The sequence below is a fragment of the Balaenoptera acutorostrata genome, chromosome 4, assembly GCF_949987535.1.
Source record: "Balaenoptera acutorostrata chromosome 4, mBalAcu1.1, whole genome shotgun sequence".
Taxonomy (NCBI): Eukaryota; Metazoa; Chordata; class Mammalia; order Artiodactyla; family Balaenopteridae; genus Balaenoptera; species Balaenoptera acutorostrata.
Window position 1 is genome coordinate 132,762,718 of NC_080067.1, and position 25,039 is coordinate 132,787,756.

A 25,039-nucleotide genomic window follows, 5' to 3' on the forward strand; every position below is an offset into this window, starting at 1 on the left:
AATGAGTTCTTTTATTTATTTATGGCTGTGTTGGGTCTTCGTTTCTGCGAGCAGGCTTTCTCTAGTTGTGGCACGTGGGCTCAGTCGTTGTGGCGCACAGGGTTAATTGCTCCGTGGCATGTGGGATCTTCCAGGACCAGGGATCAAACCCGTGTACCCTGAATTGGCAGGAGGATTCTTAACCACTGCGCCACGAAGGAAGTCCCTGAAATGAGTTCTTTATATGATTTAATTTCCCATAGTTCCTCGAACTCTGAAGACTCCAAAGCTCTAAGGATTCTCTAGAGAAGACTCTGGTTGTGGGGAAAAAATGGAAGAAATAGAGGCATTTGGAAGCAACCTAGAGCCTGTGTCAGCAGCTTATGCACACTAGCAATGTGGTCATTTATGTCAGAAGCTATTTTCAACACTTTCCCCCAATGCGCCATGAATTCATGAGCAAGAGAATGTAGATGTTAATAGAGGAAAGCGTTTCACTTCACCTTCCATTCTGTTATTTCTTGGTTTTAGAGTGCAAGCAAGATTGCATCACCACCCTCTAATAGAATTTATATTTAGAGTCCTAATTATTTGAACAAACAAGTCTTATCTCTCTAGCCTGTACCATTTTACACGTTCAACTATTTATATGTTTAGCGGTGAGACACCAAATCTGCTGAGGAATGATGAGACCAGTCAAAACTAGCCTTTTGCATTACATGGGCTAGAATAGCTGAAGAAATGTATTTTTCTAATTATTAGGAAGAAAAAGGACAAGTGATTTTGGAAGTGGGACACAGAGATACTTTTTTTATAAAGCTAAGTTACCTCACCAATGAGTGTGTAGAATAGTAATGTTTTTTCCCAGAGGACAGTGGATTCCCATCTTTTACCTGAAGGAATATCCATTACATTTTTCCTGACGGGGTGACTCTGGGGCATGTTCAAACTGACTGGGATGATGGGCAGAATCACCTTCACTTTTTAAATTAATTTTATGAATTATATTTCTAATGTATGTTTGACAGTGATACATTATCGAATTTATAGGTTAAATATCCATGTGAAATGTCTCTACTGGATGGTTCAAAGAACCTCCTTATATTTTAAACCATAAATGTCACATTTGTTCACAAGGAAGCAAAAAGTATGATGTAAATAAAATGGAGCTTGGGATCCAAGGAACTAAGATTGTGTCAGTTCTGCTCTTAGTAATGATATGGCTTTAGAAAACGGCTTAATTTTTTTCAGGTCTTATTTTCCTTATTTGTAAAATGAGGGAGGAGGTTTGATTTAATGATGATAATGTTTTTTATAATTTAACGTTTTATATTTTTTAATGGGGGAAATGTACCATACTTAGCCTGTGATGATAAAATTTTGTGGAGTTGTGAACATGTTTTAATTCTAAACTGCCTTTTTCAGAGTTCTTATTGGTTAAAACACAGAGTTTGTTTTGAAAAGAAGCAAGACGTGGGCTCCAAAAGTGGCTTGGTATTCATGGAGCTCATATCTTCATGTATATTATGTTTAGTTTCTATTTGATGCAGTAGGCAACAGGAAGTTGCTGGAAGTTTTGATGAGTGAAACAATATGCCAGAAAATTGGTATTTGAAGTAAACAATAATTTTGACCTCTACATGTAGGATAGACAGGAGGAAAAAGTAACTTCAGCCCAGGTATTAGGTAATACAGTCCAAGATTAAAGTGGTAGCTGTCAAAAAAATTGTTTAAAAAGAGTTAAATCCAGAAGACATTTAAAATAGAAATTGGTAAGTCTCAGTGATTGATTAAATATAGGGGACATCAAAGAAATCAGAACAATACTTCCAAGTACTGTAAACATGAAGAACCAGAGAAATCATAGTATTTAAATGGAAAAGGAGTGATTATTGTCTATAGTTCAGGAGGCAACAAAATAGCCAACTAGAAATGTCTGTATAGACTATTGGAAAGAGTGTGAGAAGCGTAACTCCTCTGTACCTATCCCCTGTATGTATGTATGTATTGCATGTATGTATGTATTTATAATATTATTTACATTTTTTTGGCCACGCCACGTGGTATGCAGGATCTTAGTTCCCCGACCAGGAATCGAACCTGTGCCCCCTGCAGTAGAAGCGCAGAGTCCTAACCACCGGACCGCCAGGGAATTCCCTATCCCCTATATTTAAGTGGTAAATAAAAACAGTAAAGTAGATTCACTCTGGGAGAAAACATGCAGGTAGATTAGTAGGGGGCGAAGGACTGACCTCGGGAGAATGTGCTCAGTTAAAGATTTAAAGGAGCAGAAACAATGAAGAAAAAGTGCCCAGGGAAATAATAGACAAGCAACAGAACAGTGTCATGGATGAGGGGAGGAATTTTGCCAAGTCAGTTGTTATCTGGAGGCTAAGAAGGATGAAGAAGAGGAAAGATCAGAGTGAAGTAACAGGCAACCTGAGGGATTAAAAAGTAAAGAAAGAACAAAATTAGCATTTGAATAGAACTCTAGGATTAAAAAAAAATACTTTCACCGGAATTATGGTATTTAATTCTCGTGTTAACATCCCTTTGTGGTACCTAGAACTATTTTTATCACGGTTTCATAAATGAGAAACAGAGGCTTAGAATGTCTTTAGGGATACAGTACTCAGAGGCAGGACTTGAAGTTAGAACTGCTGACTCCAAATCTCATTTTTTTTCCTTTGTGGGTGGCAAAGTATCAGGAAAGGTAGAAGGCTGATGAGATTCGGGGGGAAATGAAGATGCTCTTTCCTGGTGTTCACTTCAGCAACATGATGCACGAGGCAGGGAGAGAGGGAGCTTACCCCCATCTTGTTATGTACAGATTTAGAATCAGCACACAGTGCCCTGCAGGCGCAGTGCAAAAATGACTAATTGTTTCTATCGTAATAAGAAGATAATTTGAATCTACTATTTGGAATGTGGTTCATGGTTTAAATATCTTAATGAGTTATTAAATACTTTTTGATATTTCGTATATTTGCACTGTGGTTGTCTCAACATATATAAATGCCTTCCATGTTCACAACTCAAATTGAATTCAGAGCAATATTAACCCGAAGGGTAACCCATAAGCCTGCAATAAATATTTCATGATCTGAAAATCTTGTTTAAGTAAATGGGAAAAATATCCAAAAATGAGCATATTCAATATCATCAGGGATTTATTATCGAATTTAGTCAACCTAAGAGTATCACAGATCATTTAAAAGGGAAATGGAGAAAGTCCCCCTAATTTCTAGCCTTTTTTCTAAAAGTTAATATTATAAGGTCTTTCAGAATGTTGAGTCCAAGATTTCTAATTAGGCTTTGGGCACTTATAGCTTAATTAATATGAGTCTCTGTGTTATATCTTTTTTAAAAAATAAATTTATTTTTTTTTGGCTGCGTTGGGTCTTTGTTGCCGCTCACGGGCTTTCTCTAGTTGCGGGGAGCGGGGGCTACTCTTCGTTGTGGTGCGAGGTCTTCTCATTGCGGTGGTTTCTCTTGTTGCAGAGCACGGGCTCTAGGCACGCAGGCTTCAGTAGTTGCGGCACGTGGGCTTCAGTAGGTGTGGCTCACGGGCTTCAGAGCGCAGGCTCAGTAGTTGTGGCGCACAGACTTAGTTGCTCCGCCGCACGTGGGATCTTCCCGGACCAGGGCTCGAACCCGTGTCTCCTGCATTGGCAGGCGGATTCTTAACCACTGCGCCACCAGGGAAGCCGTGTGTTATATCTTTGAAGGTGGAGAAAACTGGGTTATGATTTCACAATTTGCTTACCTTTCCAAAGATTTTTATTGAAGATGTGGATCAGAGATCTTAAAGATCATTTAAAAGGGTGATAGTACATGCCTGAAAAAGAATAAAATAGTTTTAGGCATACTGTTATTGAGAGATAAGAAGACTTAAGAGACATCAATTATCCCAGTTAAATTCATCAAAATTAGTTAAAGTTTTCTTAGCTGAAAATGTTATCCTTTGAAATACAGCATATTGTGAGTAGGAAGAATTATATTGGGCTTCAATTTGGAGCAGTGAGTAATTCAAAGTTGAAAGAGGTAAGATAGAAAGTAACAGAATTGAAAAGCCTCCAAACTGTATAAAATAGGTCTTGAATAAATCCTGTATCCTCTCCGGTACCCCATTTGCAGTTTTGTTGTGAGGACAGGTACCACCAGCGTATCATGATACTGATCATAAGTTTCACTCTTGAAAAATTAACTTTATGGTTATGTTACATCAGCTGTATAAGTGGAGAGCACTTTCAGTTTATTAAACAAAGCTTCCAAATTTCCGTTAGCTCAGAGCGTGTTCAAGGAATTCAATTGGGAACTATCCCCAGGAGGGGTGTTCCTGCCCCAGGTGGTGTCATGGAGTTCTGTAGGACCTATTTAATTGTCACAGTGATGGGTGGTTTGCGGGGCAGGGACCAGGCTGATAAACATCTGTGTGCCAAGCCACGCTGCAAAATAATTTCCTTGTGTCCCTCACTTTTCATCCTCCATGACTTCCTCAGATTCCATTGCATGTTCATATAAGTGCAAACTTTTTACCTATGAACACAGTTTTTTTGTTGTTGCACAGCCTTAATATATATCTAAATATACAATTTTCTATTCTAATGTCCACGGTAACCCGGTTCTTTATTTTTCGGTACCATTTGGAATGGCTTCTGGTTTTCTTACTTCTCTTAAATCCAATTTAATGTTATTATTATTTTTTATGAGCTTTTTTTTTTTGGCCGCGCACCATGGCATGCGGGATCTTAGTTCTCCGACCAGGGATCAAACCTGCACCCCCTGCAGTGGAAGCATGGAGTCTTAACCACTGGACCACCAGGGAAGTCTGTTTTATGAGCTTTTTAAGAAATTTTATTTTTCTAAATATTCTACATATAAGAGAGGTCGTATGGTATTTGTCTTTCTCTTTCTGACTTATTTCACATAGCATAAGGTCCATTCATGTTGCTGCAAATGGCAAAATTTCACTCTTTTTTAATGGCTGAATAATATTTATTCAGCTTCTTTATGCATTTGCCCGTCGATAGTAGTTTCCATATCTTGGCTATTGTCAATAAGTGTAGATTAATATCTGACATCTTCACTGTGTCTTCTAGTATACTCATGTACAAGCATTTATAAATTGAAATATATATTATGTTACTATAAATTGTTTTCCTTTTATTTCTCCTTAATATTAAAGGAATATTATATTTATATAATATAGATAAATATTATAAAAATATATTTATTATATATTATAAATATATTATATATATTTATATTTATTATAAATATTATATTTATATTTAGTTTTCCAAATTCTGTATATATAATATAAATATATAATGTTAATTATCTATAAATTTTGTTTCAGGATAATAAAAGAGGCATCAAAAATTTATTATGAAAAGAGATTCTGATAATGCTGAGAACCAGTGAGTTAAAAATAAATAAATGTAAATTACATGTATTTCATCATTGCACTAAATTCTTCAGTTAGTGGCAGTTGAAGGTAGGAAATTTATTATATATTCTATTTTTAGGGAACCAACTTTTCCCTTTCCAAGGTCCATTTTTAGCTGACATGAGAAAAAAAAGTGAAATGGGAGAATAATGTTAAAAATAATGACACTACAGAATGCACTGCAGGAAAACCATGTGTGCATATATGCACATTTCACTAAAATATGCTAAAGTAGTTTTTTCCTTTTATATGTAGTGAAGGTATTTCTAGTTTAGTGTTATGCAGTGTCAATATTTTAGATTTTTGTACAAAGAGGCTATAAACCTTTAATACAATCAAAGAAATGTTAAAATATAACTAAAGCTTAATACTTTATTTTAATTCAGCTAGTTTTATTCATTGGTCTAGTATGTCAGGTATTGTGCTAGATTAAAAATATATATAGTTTAGGGACTTCCCTGGTGGCGCAGTGGTTAAGAATCCGCCTGCCAATGCAAGGAACACAGGTTCAAGCCCTGGTCTGGGAAGATCCCACATGCTGCAGAGCAACTAAGCCTGTGCGCCACAACTACTGAGCCTGCGCTCTAGAGCCTGGAAGCCACAACAACTGAAGCCTACGTGCCACAACTACTGAAGCCCACACGCCTAGAGCCCATGCTCCTCAACAAGAGAAGCCACCAGAATGAGAAGCCCGTACACCACAACGAAGAATAGCCCCTGCTCACCGCAACTAGAGAAAGCCCGCGCTCAGCAATGAAGACCCAAACAAAGCAGCCAAAAATAAATTAATTAATTAATTAATTTAAAAAAATATATATATATAGTTTATAGTATATTTAAAATATGTTTTACATTAGGTATATAGTTTATACTACATATAAAATACTGTAAAAGAATTTATAATACATCTGATTTGAAGACAAAACATGTTCAGTCTTGTTTACAACAGACATTTAATTATCTCCTTTTGTGTGTTTAGCGCAATATAGGTACAGTTCCTAATATCACCATGTGCCAGCACTACCCAATGGAAGAATCAGATATGTAAGAGACAGTTTGTAAAAGCAAACAAATAAGGGCTCGTAAAAAGTGCTGTGTCAGATAGGAGAATGGATGAGTATGTATAGAAGGACAGAAGGGGCTGGTGAAGCCTTTACCTTTCCTGATATTTCAGCGGGGTGTTGAATTATACAGAGAAGTTCAGCATTTCTCAGGAGAGTGTTGGGGAGCGGGGATTTGAGGCAGAGAGCCTTTGAGACTGCAAAGGCTTTTGGAGTGAAAAGAACCCGCGTGAGTGGGAGACCCATGGTGGGTGACTTGAACATAGGATATGGAGCGGGGCAGTGATTGAGGGGGAGATTGAAAGACAGGAGCTAGTTCTGAAAGGCCATTTGAAGGAATTTGGAATTCATCCTGAAGGCAAAGGGGAAGCCTCTGAAGGAAGCTAAATATGATCAGATTGTGTTCTCAGAATCTTAACTCGTGTAGGAGGGCGGCAGATGAATTGCGAACTTGTCCACATCTGTATTCATTCTTGGCTGTTTCCCTCCTGAATCAAAGGAAGTGGAGTGTCTCCTGTCGAAAGCTAATTCCTTACTTGTGCTCATGATGCTATTCTTCTAGTCTCATTGGATCCTTTTCTTCAGCATTTATTCCCTATCTCATATATCTTCAACTTATCTTCATTATTAACTCTTTTATCACAGGCTATAGACGTGTTCAAGTCTCGCAATTTTGAGAGGGAAAAAGATCCACCATGATTCTATAGTCAAACATCTTGAATTGATGCTCTATATTTATTTTCTCCATTTTTTACTGACCATTCAACCTGCGTCAAACTGCCCTTCCCACGCCATTGAAATTGCTATCATTGTATCACCAGTAACTTACTAGTTCCTAAATTCACAGCTTACTTTCATCAAAACCTTACTTGACCTCTGGGACTTCAGACATTGTTGATACTCCCTTTTTGCAGGTCTGCCCATCTTTGATTTCCATGACATCATTCTTTCCTGGTTTCTCTTACTTCTCTGATTACCTCTTCTCAATCTTCTACATACTTTTCTCTTAGACTTTTTCTCTCTTATTCTACTATAAATCATATCCCCCTCTTGGAAAGTCACAATACTCCTTAGCATATTAAGAGCTCTGTAAAGTCCTACAATAGATAACTTTGTTTAACTTGCTAACCCAATGTTTGTCAAATCTTTATGACCATGGAACCTTCTTCTTCTATGAAATGCTCAAAGTCAATGGCCAATCTGAGGGATGGGAGACAGAAAAGGAGCATCAGAAAAAAGAACCAGGAGGGAAATGGTGTCACAAAAGCCACCAAATGAGCCAAATCATAAAATGCTATTTAATTTTATCAAAGTAGATTGGAAAGGAAAGTTCCATGGGTAGTCAAAATGGCATTCAGAGCTTTCACAGGAGAACTTCCTAGAGGTGGTGAGACTTAAGAGGGACCTTGAAGATTGGAAAGAATTTTAATGGAGAATTTTAATGCCCACACCTCCCCTCCAAGTGAAGACTTATGTGAAAATAATAAGGAAGATTAAATTAAACATGTTCTTGGAGATATAGACATGGCTCTGAGAAGGGTGTTTGTTAAAGTTTAAAGAGGAGTGATTGACTTTGTAAGTTTATTCTAGATGAGCTTTCTCAGAACATAAATGATTATGGAACATTTCTTAAAATTACAGTGTATTGCTGAACCTCCAGAAGGAACTCCTAAGATACAAAGAACACTTGTATTAAATTAGACACTCCAAAATTAATTTATTACTGTAATTCCTTATGATGCTTGTATTAGTCAGAATTCTCCAGAGAAACAGAACCAATAGGATATGTGCGTGTATATAGATATAAATATATAGATATATAGATTTATTTTAAGGAATTGTCTCATGCGATTAAAAAGGCAGGCAAGTCCAAAATCTGCAGAGTGGGCCAGCAGGCTGGAGACCAAGGAAGAGCCAACGCTGCAGTTCAAGTTCCAAGGGTGTCTGCTGGCATAATTCCTTCTTGCTTGAGGGAGCTCAGTCTTTTGTTCTATTCAGAACATCTACTGATTAGATGAGACCCACCTACACTATGGAGGGCAATCTGCTTCACTCAAAGTCTACCAATTTAAATGTTAATCTCATCCAAAAACAGCCTCATGGAAACATCCAGAAAAATGTTTGACCGCATATCTGGGCAATGTGGCCCAGCCAAGTGAACACAAAATTAACCATCACAATGCTATTTTAAATCATACATCAAAACTTTTAAAAAGCAAATAATTTTGTTTTAAAAGATAAAACTTCTCACCTTTGTGGTTATTAAAATTAGAATTTTTTATTAAATTTATTTTTACTTTTAGGTGACAAAGATGTTTTTAAAACAAGAATGGTGATTTATGGCATTTAAAATCACATTTAAGGTAACTACTCAGAAAGATATTTTAGGAGTCGACTCATCATTTTTAGCATCAAATATGTTTAATTTTTCGTTGCAGCATAATATGAAAATTGATTCTCCACAGTGATGCTGTGATAAACTAAGTGTTTTTAGTTTCAAATTGGCTGCTTCAAAATTTTTTATTGTTTAATCTTGTGCGTCTCATCCCTTAATTTAAAAAATTAAGCATAGCTCTTTATATTCCATTTTCATTTTCTCCATAATTAAATTCATTTCCATTCATTTGGCAAATATTTATTGAGTATCTACTACACATCATGCATTATTCTTAGCCCTTGGGCTATTGATAAAGAAATAAAGGCCCCTGCCCTCAATACATAAGTACATTATATACTATGTTAGAATGACAGGTTCAATGGAAAAAAGAGAAATCAAAGCAGGATTAAGGGAAACAGGAGTTTGAAAGGGAAAAGGTCAGGTGCAGGTGAGATTGTGATATTAAACAGGGTCATCAGAGTAGACTTCATCAAGGAGGTATCTTTTGAGAATAAACTTGAAGTGAAGGACTTTGTAGACATCTGAAGGAAGAGGCTTTCAGGAAGAGGAAATAGACAGAGCCTGGCCTGTTTTGAGGAAGAAGAAGAAGGCCATTGTTCCTGGAGCAGAGGGAGGGAAGAGTTAAGGAAAGAAGGTCTGAAAGGCAATGAGGCCAAATTGTATAGAGCCATCTCGGCCAATGAAGGACTTTTACCCTTACTCTGGTGAAATAAAGAACTAATCCAGGGTGCCACGATCTGATTTAGCATTTTAAAGGATCACCTTAGTGTATGTGTTGAGATTAAATTCTGCAGGAGCAGGATAGAGTAGGAGACCAGTCAGGAATTTATTGCAGTGATCCAGGCAAGAGACAGTGGTGCTCAGATCAGGTGGTAGCAGTGGAATTAGTGAGAATGGACAGTTTCTGGATGCATTTTGAAGGTAGAGCTAATAGGGTTTGCTGATGAACTGGATATGGCATGGGCTTTGGGAAGTGGAATCGTTAAAGATAACTGCAAGACTTTTGGCCAGAGCAACCAGAATAATCATCTGAGGTGGGGAAAGTGGAGCAGGTTCAGAAATAAAGATGAGGTTTGGACGTAGTATTTGAAATGTCTGTTAAACCTTCAAGGTTGAATAGGCGTTTGGATCTGAGTCCAGAGTTCAGCAGAGACACCTAGACTGGAGCTATGTATTTGGGAGTTGTTAATATCTGGGAGTGTTTAATGCCCTGAGTTTGGATCACATCATTAAGGAAGGAAGCACAGACAGAGAAGAGGAGATGTCCCATCATAAGATCCATGAGAAGGAAACCTAGACAAGTGTGTTGTCCTGGACGTTAAGTGCAAAAAGCATGTAAAGGAGAAGGGTATGATGAATTGTGTGAGATTAAGGTAGTTAGGGAAGGTTTCATCATAAATCATGTTTTACAAATGACAAAACACAATCCAAAGAGGCTATAACTGTCCCAAATATGTCAAAGCAAGAATTGAAACCTAGGTCTTCCCTTCTCTAGGCAGCCACTGTAATGAAGAAGTCAAGCTAGTCATTTTAAAAAGGAAGAAAAATAGGAGTTCCTTGGTAGTCTAGTGGTTAGGATTTGACGCTTTCACTGCCATGGCCTGGGTTCAATCCCTGGTGGGGGAACTGAGATCCCACAAGGCAAGCTGCACAGCCTAATTAATTAATTAATTTAAAAAAGGAAGAAAAAGTAATAACTCTAAAAATGCATTCTATATTTTTATAGTCCATCCTAATACATGATTACTATGGAGTCATTTATGAGACACTAAATTTGCATCAACACATTGGATAAAAAACAATGTAGAGTGAGGAGAGGGAGAGGAGAAACAAATGTTTGTAGAGATTGGACCCTTGCCAGGATCGAGGCTAAGCAATTACGTACTTTAATTTAATCTTTACAACCTATAAGGAAGGCATTGGTAGCTTCATTTTACCTAAGTGGAAACTAAAGTTTAGAAGATTGAGGCTGTAGCTTGCCCAAGGCGAAGTGACTAATCATTCATAGAACAGGGTTTCAAACCTAGATAGATCTCATTTCCTCTCTGTCAGTTCTGACTTCCTGAAGACCAAGAATGATTCTGTTTTCATCTGGAATAAAGACTTAGGTCACATTTCTATCAGACTACCCTTTCTGCACCCATCTGGACTTTAATGTTGCTTTTTGTTTGCCTTTGGATGATATTCAGTCAAAAAGCCAACCTGTGGAAGGTGGTGGTGTTGGTGGTACAATACTATTTAGCTCTTTATCCCCATGGGTGAGAAGTCAGTTCTAATATCGCCTCATCAGAAACTTGAAATGCTGAGACTGACTCTACATAATTCAAAATATCTCGCTGATTCTGCCACAAATTCAGTCTTCCTCATGCTGTACAGGATGTCAAAGCCATTTCGCTTGAATTATGTTATGGCAATTAGACTTTTGTTTTTTAATTTATTTTTGGTTGTGTTGGGTCTTCATTGCTGCACGCGGGCTTTCTCTAGTTGCGGAGAGCGGGGGTTACTCTTCATTGCGGTGCGCGGGCTTCTCATTGAGGTGGCTTCTCTTGTTGCAGAGCACGGGCTCCAGGAGTGCGGGCTTCAGTAGTTGTGGCACGCAGCCTCAGTAATTGTGGCTCTCGGGCTCAGTAGTTGTGGCTCGCAGGCTCTAGAGTGCAGGTTCAGTAGTTATGGCGCACAGGCTTAGTTGCTCCGCGGCATGTGGGATCTTCTCGGACCAGGGCTCGAACCTGTGTCCCCTGAATTGGCAGGCAGATTCTTTAACCACTGCACCACCAGGGAAGTCCCAGCAATTAGACTTTTGCCTGCCATATTTGGACACGAATACCTTTGTCCACCTTTTTAGTACTTGATCTGAATAAGCGTCAAAAATTGGATCTCTACTACTCATTTTACGACCATTCCAGGATGTAGCTCTGTAGGCCCTGCTGATTTGAATGCATGCAGATTGTCTTAGTTATGTTGAGCTGCTATCACAAAAATACCACAGACTGGGTAGCAACAAACATTTATTTCTCATGGGTCTGGAGGCTAGAAGTCCAAGATCAATGTGTTTGAAGATGCAGTGTCTGTGAGAGCTTGCTTCCTTGTTGCAGACTGATACTTTTTTGTTTGTTTGTTTTGTTTTGTTTTTTAAACAGCTTTATTGAGATATAATTCACATACCATACAATTCACCCTTTTAAAGTAGATAATTCAGTGTTTTATTTTAACATATTCACAGATTTGTGCAACTGTCACCACTATCCAATTCCAAAAGATATTCATTACCCCCAAAAGAAACCCCATACCTGTAACAGTCACTCTCCCCAGCCCTTGGCAACTACGTACTGTTTTCTGTCTCTGTGGATTTGCCTACGCTGGAAATTTCATAAAAGTGGAGTCATAATATATGGCCTTTGTGACTGGCTTCTTTCACTTATAATATTTTCAAAGTTTATCTGTGTTGTATCATGTTATCTGTACTTCATTCCTTTTCATTGCCAAATAATATGCCATTGTATGGCTAGACCTCATTTTATGTATCCATTCATCAGTTGATGGACATTTGGTTTGTTTCGACTTTTTGGATTTTATTTTTTATTTTTTTATTTTTTTTAAGAAATTCACTTTCTTTTTATTTATTTATTTATTTATTTATGACTGTGTTGAGTCCTCGTTTCTGTGCGAGGGCTTTCTCTAGTTGCGGCAAGTGGGGACCACTCTTCACCGTGGTGCGCAGGCCTCTCACCATCTCGGCCTCTCTTGTTGCGGAGCACAGGCTCCAGACGCGCAGGCTCAGTAATTGTGGCTCACGGGCCCAGTTGCTCCGTGGCATGTGGGATCTTCCCAGACCAGGGCTCGAACCCGTGTCCCCTGCATTGGCAGGCAGATTCTCAACCACTGCGCCACCAGGGAAGCCCTTTTTGGATTTTATTAACAACACAGACTGCCAACTCCTCGTATCCTCACATGGTGGAGAGAGAGAGAGGGCTCTCTGGGGTCCCTTTTATAAGGACACTAATCCCATTCATGAGGGCGCGGCATCCTCAACACCTAATCACCTCCCCCAAACCCTACCTCCTAATACCATCACATTGGGGGTTAGGATTTCAACATATTAATTTTGGGGAGACACAAACATTCAGTCCATAACACAGATGTTCATTAAATCATTTCTTTCAATTGGCCTAGTTGACTGGCCCTAAAAAATGCATTCTGGTGTTAGCTCACAGTTGGATGTGTAGGACCAGTTTTGAAATAAAAGAATGAGTCAGAGAACTGTCTTTAATAAAAGGAAGGGGAAATTATAGTTCTTGGATTTGAGCACCCTAGAAATCAGGGTAACTAACCCTGAGCAATCTTGCCTGACAGTAGTAAAATATGACAGTTAAGCAACGCCAAGCCATTGTTTCCATGTTCTGCTTCAAAATAAATGGTTCTTGTTCCTTTGGCTTCCTGAAGATTAATCAAGGGAAACATGAAGCAACAATAAACTGGGAAGCTTTCCCTTAGTTTTCAGATCTCTTCTGGAAGCATTTATGGTAATAGAATTTAATTAATAACACATGTATGAAACTTAAGGGCTAAAGCTTTTATGAATCATCATCCGGCAGGAGAGTTAAAAACTAAAATTTATTCAACTCTCATATTTTAAGAATTGAAATTTGAGAAAGAGAATACAATTTACTTGGTCATATAAAATCTTAGTATTTTAGGGACTTCCCTGGTGGCACAGTGGTTAAGAATCCGCCTGCCAATGCAGGGGACACAGGTTCGAGCCCCGGTCCGGGAAGATCCCACATGCTGCGGAGCAACTAAGCCCATGCACCACAACTACTGAGCCTGTGCTCTAGAGCCCACGAGACACAACTACTGAGCCCACGTGCCACAACTACTGAAGCCCACGCGCCTAGAGCCCATGCTCCGCAACAAGAGAAGCCACTGCAATGAGAAACCCGCGCACCACAATGAAGAGTAACCCCTGCTCACCTCAACTAGAGAAAAGCCCGTGCACAGCAACAAAAGACCCAACACAGCCAAAAATAAAATAAATAAAATAAAATAAGTTAATTTTTAAAAAAATTTTTTTAAAAATCTTACTATTTTAAAGGTTGAACTATCAGACAGTGGACCCTGGAGACCACTTTACTGTGGGTGGTCAAATTTAGAAAGCTAAATAAACTCATTAATAAGGAGCAGTCCATAACTGTGTGCTGGGATGGATTATTAGAGTTCTCACTAAGAAAAATTATACAAAAAAATCTTATCCTTGCAAATTTTACAAAATATGCACAAATTACTAGGCCCTCTTCACTTCACCCCCAGGCCCTTAGGAGGTGTCCAGGCAAGGGAGGGCCCCAAAGCTTAAGCCTTATTAAACTCAGTCAGTCTGTCTCCTGTTATGTGTCTATTCATTGTATTCTATAAATCTTCTAATTCAGAAAAAGATCGAAAACATTAGCTGTGCCCTATCTTCATTTGAGAAATACAAAGATAACTTCATTTGCAGATTATAAATTTAACGGACTGGTGATATTAGAGATCTTTTTGATACTCTTTATGCTAGTCTCTGTAAAACACAATTTGTATTCATAGCTGCATGTTCATGCTTTCAAAACATAACTTTTGCTGCATTTAACGGTTGCTATTGATTCCTGAAATTCAGTCAGTAAGGTGGAGAAATAAAACTCTTGAAGTGGAAAGAAAGTTTAAAACAAACATCTATATAGAGTAGGGGATAGAGAGAGCTTAACAGATGGTAAAGAGCTATCTTCTCACATATGTTGCTTAAGTGGATTTATAAATATCAAATGACTGTAGAATAACCATTTCATTGTCCCCTGGCCCAAACAGCCACTGAATAATCTGTGTTGTCAGTTGTTAGGACTTTCTGTGCAGATCTGCATATCGTAGAAATTCAGAACCAGAGTTCAGAATCCAGATTCAGAAGATTGGTTTTAGATCTTTTGCTCAGAACTGATCAAAATTCTGAAGAAGTGACTAACATACGTCTTCTCAAAAATTGTTTATTTGACAATTATATTAGTATGTTTATTGCTGCTGAGAAATGTAACTATCGAATGCTGGTGGTGGTTCTGGACTTTTAATCTTGAAAAACTATATTGAAGTTTAAGAATTAGCAACTGTAATTTTAGATTAAAGGGCAATGAATAATCTTAAAGTATCAAGTTCTCAAAGCCTGATGTACCATCTGTATTTTAAGGATGTTCCTGAGACACAACCCCGACCACAAATCAATTAGTGAAGAGAGACACTCAGGTTTATCTCCCATTTTAGTATCTTGGCCATTGTCTATTTTGATACTTGACATCTTTAGTAATGATTTTTTATTTTACACTAACAGAGTGTTAAGGCCATTGTTTTCTGGCACCCTAATCTTAGGGAGAACGAATTAGGACATAGAATGGTTAATATCCATGCCTTACATTGAGTATGTGATTCCTATTAGCATCAGTGTTGGAAGATGGCATTTCCTCATCTTGTCTGAGAGTCTGCTGGATTTGAGTTGACTGTTGTTGTCTATCTAAAATCTATAGTCAATGCCACTGGTGAACAAATTGTGTTTGGCTGAGGCTGTCACTTGGGGAGTGTCAAAGAAAGATCTCAGAATGCTCAGAGGGCTTCTTTCATGTCCTAGTGGTGAGTATCTGGTGAGAAATTTAGCTACTGATGGCTTTCTGATGCTGTTGGCCACCATTAAACATTTGAAGATGTGCTTGAAGAACATTTCTTTGAAATTTTTGAGAATTTATTTTACTGTAAGAAGTTAATTTATTTACTTCATTGCGAATATCACATGAAAAATTTAATCGTCCAGTTGTTTGGGTAACGGAAAACTGTGACAGTTTCCCTAAATTTACTAACGCATATAGTTTTATGAAAACAACTTATACTTAGTTCCAAAGCATCATTTGTCCTTCTTGTATTCAAATGATCAAAAAATCAGAAAAAGGAGGGAGCATAAAACTTTTGTGCAGTATATAACAAATATACAAAGTTTGTTCAAATTAATTCATTCACCATAAACATCTGTCCGTTAACACTTTCTCTGTTAAAATGGCAATTTGTTATAAACTCCCTGAATAATATTTTTACAACCCTAAAGATTGATAGTGGATGTGAAGTTGTCTGCAGAGTGCCTGAGAGTAACATTGTCTGATACTGATTTCTCCCAATGCTTTGCACAGATCTGAGAATGGGGGATGAGGGGGTGGGGTGGGAGGAGGTCTGTGGAGCCAGACTAAACTCTCTGTAGGTAGATGCACATCTTGGCTTCCCTGCTTTCTAGTGTTGTGGCCTTGAGCAAGGTACTTAACCTCTCTCAATTGTCACATCTGTCAAATAAGGATATTAACAGAGTGGAGTCACGTCTTTGTTAGATGCTAGGTTCTTAAGGGGAAAATTTATTCATTGTCAAAATCACACTTAAATTCTTTAGGTCATCACTAACTCACCAGGACATCAGCCATGGGTAGCTCCAAGGTCAAACACATCTTCTATTCCTCCTTGTGCTTTTGTGTGGCTCTCCTTTCTCTGAACATAGGATGCCAATGTCTCATTAAGAAGAAGGGCCAGAATGGCCCGAGACTAGAAGAACGTGTCCGTCTGTGTGTCTGTCTCTCTCTCCCTTTCCCTTACTCCTTTCCTCTCCCTCCTCCGCCCTCTCCTCTCCCTCCCCTTCTATGACCTATTATGGTTGAATGACAGATAGTGAGAGAGATGAGTATATTATCTAATATATCCTAATTCCTACCTCATTGGGTTACTTTCTATCCATATAAATGTTTATCTGTAATAAATACTGGATGGTATTATTGTTACTGCTAGCCCTATGGATTTTTTAAATATTTGTTACTCTAATAATTGTATATAAGTGATTAAACCACATGACTAAGGGCTTCCCTGGTGGCGCAGTGGTTAAGAATCCACCTGCCAATGCAGGGGACATGAGTTAAGCCCTGGTCCAGGAAGATCCCACATGCTGCAGAGCAACTAAGCCCTTGTGCCACAACTACTGAGCCTGCGCTCTAGAGCCCGCGAGCCACAACTACTGAGCCCGAGAGCCACAATTGCTGAGGCTGCGTGCCCCAACTACTGAAGCCCGCACGCCTAGAGCCCATGTTCCACAACAAGAGAAGCCACTGCAATGAGAAGCCCGCGCACCGCGACGAAGAGTAGCCCCCGCTCGCCGCAACTAGAGAAAGCCCGCACGCAGCAACAAAGACGCAATGCAGCCAAAAATAAATAATATAAATAAATTTTAAAAAAGAAAACACATGGCTATTTTTATTTTTGAAAACTTATGAAATAATTTATACTCACAGTTTTTATGACTTGCTTTTATGCACGGTATTCTCTCTAACGTACTTTTTTAAAAGAATTTTTTATTGGGGTATAGTTGATTTACAATACTGTGTTAGTTTCAGGCGTACAGCAAAGTGAATCAGTTACACATATACGTATATACACTCTTTTTTAGATTCTTTTCCCATATAGGTCATTACAGAGTATTGAGTAGAGTTCCCTGTGCTATACAGTAGGTCCTTATTAGTTATTAGTCCTTATTTATTTTTGGCTGCGTTGGGTCTTCGTTGCTGCACGCGGACTTTCTCTAGTTGTGGCGAGCAGGGACTACTCTTTGTTGTGGTGCACGGGCTTCTCATTGTGGTGGCTTCTCTTGTGGAGCACAGGCTCTAGGCACACAGGCTTCGATAGTTATGGCACGCAGGCTCAGTAATTGTGGCTCACGGGCTCTAGAGCACAGGCTCAGTAGTTGTGGCGCACGGGCTTAGTTGCTCCACGGCACATGGGATCTTCCCGGACCAGGGCTCGAACCCGTGTCCCCTGCATTGGCAGGCGGATTCTTAACCACTGTGCCACCAGGGGAGTCCTCTATAATGTACTTTTAAAACAAACAGAAAACCTCTGTAACATCTCAGTTTTTCCTAATCATGTTTTCAATGAAAAGTGTTCACTTAAATAACACTTTTATAGTAAATTTTTAAGCTGTGATAGTGTGAATACATATTTACTCTTAGTCAAACCAAATTATTTTAGATGGGTGATAGACATATAAGAACTTTCATTCTTACAGTGGGGGGAGAAAAGAATCACAAAGGTTTTATTTGACTAGGAATTACTTGACTTGGGGATTTAGAAGTTATGGAAATAATCATCTCTTAATCTCATTTTATGAACTTCTGCCAGTGATTTTGGCACACATCCATAACTATGAAAGACGTTTTGTAGCTAGGTTTAAAACAATTTTTGACCTTAACCAGTGGCCCTACATGACAAGTTTTTGTTTATTTTTCTACTTAACTTACTCAAGAAAAGTGAAGAAAAAAAATCAGTTCAAGAAAGCAGCCAGCAGCCTGCCAGTGCAGGGGACACAGGTCGAGCCCTGGTCTGGGAAGATCCCGCATGCCACGGAGCAACTGAGCCCGTGTGCCACAACTACTGAAGCCCAAGCGCCTAGAGCCTGTGCTCTGCAACAAGAGAAGCCACCGCAGTGAGAAGCCCGCACACAGCAACGAAGAGTAGCCCCCGCTCGCCGCAACTAGAGAAAACCCACGTGCAGCAACAAAGACCCAACACAGCCAAAAATAAATAAATTAAATAAATAAATAAATATATTAAAAAAAAAAAAGAATACGGCCAACAGATCCTATTCCTAACATCTGCTAGTGAAATATTGATACAAAACATTTTGCTTTCATAAATAGAGTTATTGGGTTCAAGTTAGAAAAATAAAACTGAATTCGAAGACTTAGGCTGGAAAACAGTAGAAATCTTATTTTTTTTTTAAGATTTAGAGCTTTCTGTTTAAATAAGTTCAACGTAAGTGACTACACTTTAAAAAATATTTTTACTTAATTAAAGGCAAACCTTGAAGTAAATAGAATTAGAGGAAGCAAGACAGCTAGGAGAAGATGCTTAAAATCATTGAAGGAAATATTCAGCCTACCAAGAAATGCTATCTATTCATTAATTTAATAGTACTAAGCCCCGTTATAATTTGTTTGCCTTCATAGTTTTTGCAATTCAACCAATCCTTTCTTTTTCCTTGTCTGAGACACATTTTTTTTTCTATTCAAATATATACATACAAAAGTTATGAGGGAATTAATAAAATTCCTGAAGTTAACAGCTGTTATTTTCCATAGAACTTTAAAAGTGATTTTTGAAAATTGAAGAAATAATCCTCAAAGGAAGTTTTAGCAAGTAGAAAAGTGGAACTGAGAAAAGGGAAGAGGGACTTCCCTGGTGGCGCAGTGGTTAAGAGTCTGCCTGCTAATGCAGGGCACATGGGTTTGATCCCTGGTCCAGGAAGATCCCACATGCCACGGAGCAGCTAAGCCCGTGCACCACAACTACTGAGCCCGTGTGCCACAACTACTGAAGCCTGCGTGCCTAGAGCCCATGCTCTGCAACTGCAACAAGAGAGGACACCGCAATGAGAAGCCTGTGCACCACAACGAAGAGTAGACCCCACTCGCCACAACTAGAGAAAGCCCGCACGCAGCAACAAAGACCCAACGCAGCCAAAAATTAATTAATTATTTATTTTTTTTAAAAAAAGGAAAAGGAAAAGATGATTCAATCTGATCCTAAATCTTACAGTCTCAGATTGGACTAATGTTTGCCTCAAATGAAAGTAGGCCCAAGACTCCTAAAGAAAATAAACATTCTCAGTAGGCAGTGTGGTGTTTGAAAAGTTCAAAGATGTGATGTGAAGGGAACAAAGATTATCTTTTCCTATTTTGCCAACATTGTCCCCTCAACTGGTTTCTAGGGAATATGAATCTTCATTGTTTTGTCTAAAAAGTATACTAAAATAGTTCAAAAGTCACGAGAAACGCCAGTCATAATTGGAACTTCTCTGAGCACACTAATTTACACATTTCTAAAGGAGAAAAGAGACTCTTTCAAAGTGTACTTCGAAAGTTTCACAGAATAATGGTTTAGAATCAGAATCACAGGCAAAAACATTCAACGATCATGTCATTTAAACGTAGGTGTAATGCACAAGGACCCATGAGACCCTAACTTTTCTCCAGCTCACTTAAGAGGATTCTGGCTTGGCCAGCTTAGTCTCTTCCCTTTCTCTGCTGTCTGAAAATCCAAACCCTCCTTCTGGACTCTACAAAATAAAGTTGAGGCAGGAGAGGAGAAGCTGGAAAAGAAAGGCATGAGGGGCTGGGGGGGAGCAGTTCAGAGGACTATGGGACATATTCTAGCATGTGACAAAAGTACATGGAAAAGGGAAAATAGAGTATTTTAAAAGATTTCTTGGACCCCTTCATGGTTTTTGAAATATGCAAGCAAAAGAGTTATTTTGAAATTACTCTTTGGTGGCTCCAATACCTCTCTAAGACTGAGCCAAGTGGGTTACTGCTGTATACAAGTATATTTACAAGGATCAGTAAAAAGGATCAGTTCAGGCCTACATTCTTCACATACATTTGCCAGTTTCCTTAGTGAAGATGTTTGCAATTTAGAGATACGTAGAACCTGAATAGTTAAACAATGTTGAACAGTTGAGCTAGACATTTGAGGTTTATAGTTTTTTGAGATTTTTAATTTCACAATTAGATTTGCTGTCCAGGCTTCCAAGAGAAGAGAGAAAGGAAAAAAAAAATTATCCAGAATAGCATGTATTCTTCAGGAGTGATCAAATCTGGCACAGTGGAAGATTCATTTACATGTCAGTGTACTTACAGATGAATGATTGAAAGACAAGATGCCATGTCATATGAAGGATTTTTCTCTCCTTCACAAAAGTGTAATAAATTATTTCATAGTTAAGAAATTCTGATCTTATAGGAAGTTTCAAAATCCTTGAACTCATGGTTCCTTGCCCTCCTTAAGTCTATTCCTGGGTTGTCAAACCAGCCTAGCTGTAAGTCTAGAGCAGTGGTTCTCAACCAGGTAGGACTTCCCCATCCTACACTCAGGGGACATTTGGCAATATCTAGGAACATTTTTGGTTGTCATGACTTGGGGTAGGGGGGTAGGGATGCCACTGGCATCTGGTGGGTAGAAGCAAGTGATACTGCAAAGCATCCTACAATGCACAGGACAGCCTCCCACAACAAAGAATGATCTAGTCTCAAATGTCAGTAGTGTCAACATTGAGAAAGCTTTATCTAGAGCTTTCCTCTGAGGTTACCTTAGTGCCCTACTTCTCCAGTCATAGCCTCTTAGCTTCCATCTTCCTGTTATTCTTCTGAGCCAGTCCTTGCCTTGCTTATTACCACCAATTTCTCAACCTATGCCAACTTCATTAGACCAGTGGACTTTTCCACCCGGCATCTTTGTTAATCTGCAGTCCATCCTCATAGTTCAGCTTGGAAGGAACATGATGTGAGGCCCAGTATAGAAGAGTAATAAACACTGTGGGCTTTGGGTATAATTTAGGTAAGTTAAAATCCCAGATCCACCACTTACTACTAATATAACCTTGGCCAAGTTTCTTACCCTCTCTGTGCCTCAGTTTCCCCACCTGAAAAAAATGTGGATTTCATCAGGTGGGGAAACTGATAATATCGTCACCATCAATCATCATCATCGGGCTTCCCTGGTGGCGCAGTGGTTGAGAATCTGCCTGCCAATGCAGGGGACACGGGTTCGAGACCCGGTCTGGGAAGATCCCACGTGCTGCGGAGCAACTAGGCCCGTGAGCCACAACTACTGAGCCTGCGCGTCTGGAGCCTGTGCTCCGCAACAAGAGAGGCCGCGATAGTGAGAGGCCCGCGCACCGCGATGAAGAGTGGCCCCCGCTTGCCGCAACTAGAGAAAGCCCTCGCAAAGAAACGAAGACCCAACACAGCCAAAAATAAATAAATAAATTAATTAATTAAATAAAGGAATTCCTTTAAAAAAAAAATCATCATCATCATCATCATCATCATCATCATCATATCAGATCCCATTAGGGATTTCAGTCCTATAGATCAGTGATTTTTCCAGGATTGGAAAATCATGGAACTGTTTAGGGGGATAACAAAGGTGTTCTTTTTGCATTTTTTTTAAAATTTTATTTATTTTTATTTTATTTATGGCTGTGTTGGGTCTTCGTTTCTGTGCAAGGGCTTTCTCTAGTTGTGGCAAGCGGGGGCCACTCTTCATCGCGGTGCGCGGGCCGCTCACTATCGCGGCCTCTCTCGTTGCGGAGCACAGGCTCCAGACGCGCAGGCTCAGTAATTGTGGCTCACGGGCCCAGTTGCTCCGCGGCATGTGGGATCTTCCCAGACCAGGGCTCGAACCCGTGTCCCCTGCATTGGCAGGCAGATTCTCAACCACAGCGCCACCAGGGAAGCCCCTGCATTTTTTATCAGAACTTTATTATACAAAGTTTATAATCATTATATATTATGTATATACTATGTACATATGTACTATGTATATATCATGTACAAACTATGTATGTACTATGTACATTTCATAGTAAATACGTTGAATGACTCATTTCTATATGATATAGGTATAGTCAGGGATAAGTTCATAAAGCAATTTATGTCCTTACATAAAGCACTAAAAATAATTAGCTTTTATTTGCAGGGGGCAATACCTGTGACAGTACTGGATCGCACATTAGGCTGAGTTAAGGACATAAACTCTTGTTTAGCAGTTGAGCTTGTGAGAGTGTGTTGTCTGCGGGGGCAGCAGTGGGGAGGGGTGCAAATAGATGCATGAGTTCTGCTTTGGGAAATGCTTGAAGGGCAAAACCACAATATGGAAAATGGAAAAAACATATAGTTTGCCTTAGCTTTTCCTATTTTGATACTTTAAAACTTATGTGTTATGAATTGTGTGAAACTGTCACCAAACTTCAGGCTAGTTTTCTTTAATATGGCATCCCATTCAAACATTTGAAAATGGCCTTTTGCACTATTTTAATTATCCTATCTGTTTTAATCTTTCAGATCATAAGGCCTATGGATTCTCTGCCTCAAAAGATCATCAAGTAGTCACAGCAATAGAGTATCAAGGTAGAGTACCTTACTGATTTTCATGGTCTGTATTGTTGAAATAACTCACAGAGATGACACACGTTAGTGCCTTTCTATTTGTCAGGAACCTCTGTCTCACTTCACGCTAACTCCTCTGCTGAAATGCTGCTCACTGCTGTTTCCCCCTTGAGAACTGTTTCTCCACCTCCTCAGTAGAAATTTTGGACATTCCACAAGAGACCTGATGTACAAAGAATGTCTCATTACATAAAGTATCTGCAACAAAGCAAATCTAATTTGTAAAACTGGGAGAAGGAGATCTTGCAAAGTTTCCAGTCAGCTAAATTTGGTAGATGGGAATTAACACTGCAAACCCCACTCTATGTATTTAAGATAACGTTAATATAGTCTATTGTTGGGGTATCATTTTGCTACTTATTTTAGCCTCTTAAAATATTTATAAGGGAGGAGTTGGTATTTAACAGGTATAAAGTTTCAATTTTGCAAGACGAAAAAGTTCTGGAGATTGCTTGCACAACAATGTGAATATATTTAACACTATTGAACTGTACAGTAAAAATCATTAAGCAGGTAAATTTTAAGTTATGTATATTTTATCACAATTAAAAAAATTTTTTAAGGATCTAATAACCAAAAAGAATTATGAGCCTTTATAAATTTACTTCAAACGTTGACTATCTACTACTTCTCTGAAGGGTTTTTACCTAGAACACATTAATAATACTGGGCAACCTGAAAAATTACTGTTTCTTAAATGTGATGCTTCTTTAGACCATAAACATTTAAGAAACTGATTTCAAATGTCTGATCCCTTTTCTTTAGGCATGTCTTAGTTTCCTGCAGTTGGAGAGAGATAGGTTTGGAGTAAAGAGAAAAAGATTTTAAAAAGGGGCCTGGCGTGAGAAGAATTAAATGATCTAGTATTTAACCGGTGCTTACAGACATGCCTGGCATATAGTAAGTTATATGTGCTTGTTAAATAATAATATGCTATAATAAGAATGAGTGAATCAGTCATTCACTTAAATAATTATTTAGGTTATTCAGGTTCTTTGAAGTCCTAATATTTTACATGATTAACCTAATAAAACACTCTTTATCATGACGTAGTTTTAAATGGGGAGAGGTGGGAAAAAGAAATTAATGATTGGTAGTAATTTGGGACTATGGAGTACTTATAGGGAAGACAAACAGGGCTGGGTGAGATGCCCAAAAGGAGGCTGGAAAAGCCAATGAGTGAGCACAGTGAGAGGAAAAGGGATCAGTGTATCCATGTGGGACAAAGGAAACAAAGTTAATTTCTCTCACTTTTTACTTTTCTGGAGGATCTTACTGTTGGGTCCAACTGGATACCGTGGATATTCATCTCTGCCTCCCCAGGCCCTACGCCATGATATCTGAATTAGGATGCCAAAAGTGTATTCTTTAGTCTTACATTACTTTAAAAAAATGTATTAAGGTGAAATTCACATAACATAAAATTCATGATGTTAAAGTGAACGATTAAGTGTCATTTATTATATCCACAATGTTGTGTGACCACCACCTCTATCTAATTTCAAAGCATTTCCAACACTCTAAACTAAAACCCTGTACCATTTTTATATCACTTTAAAATGTATGTTTTATTTTTAAAATAAATCCTTCTACAGATAGGAAATAGAAAATCCTTCTATGTTTATTGCAATCAAATGTTAGTCTTATTTACTCCCAAGTATTTTCTATTTTTTTAATCTTGCCTCTGCTCCTTTTAATTAAAAATTACATTTTGATTCTATTTTATGTGTGTTCGAATCATTCCAACTTGGCTTTCCATAAAGCAAAAATAAATTTCTATCTATCTTCTTCAACATTTCACTTTTAGGATATTTTATGCAGTAACTTAATTTTACTTAAAGCCTAAAATATTTTTTTGTTTTTACTTTTTTTAATTGAAGTATAGTTGATTTACAATGTTGTGTTAATTTCTGCTGCACAGCAAAGTGACTCGGTTGGTTATGCATATATACATTATACATTCTTTTTTATATTCTTTTCCATTACAGTTTATCCCAGGACATTGAATATAGTTCCCTGTGCTATACAGTAGGACCTTGTTGTCCATCCATTCCATATGTAATAATTTGTATCTACTAACCCTAATCTCCCAGTCTATCCTCCCCCACCTTCC

At 38.4% G+C, this 25,039-nt stretch overlaps 1 protein-coding gene across 7 annotated transcripts in view; it reads left to right on the forward strand.

The window, feature by feature from the left end:
• The window catches only part of JAM2 (junctional adhesion molecule 2), a 67,131-nt gene that overhangs the window by 16,846 nt on the left and 25,246 nt on the right, over positions 1 to 25,039 (forward strand). For all 7 annotated transcript variants that reach the window (XR_009008241.1, XR_009008242.1, XR_009008240.1 and 4 more), the window contains exon 2: positions 22,822 to 22,887. Coding sequence is in view for 3 of the 7 variants with exons in the window: in XM_057545954.1 (XP_057401937.1) it covers positions 22,822 to 22,887 (66 nt within the window). In the remaining 4 variants the exon portion in view is untranslated. The remainder of the gene's footprint in view (positions 1 to 22,821; positions 22,888 to 25,039) is intronic.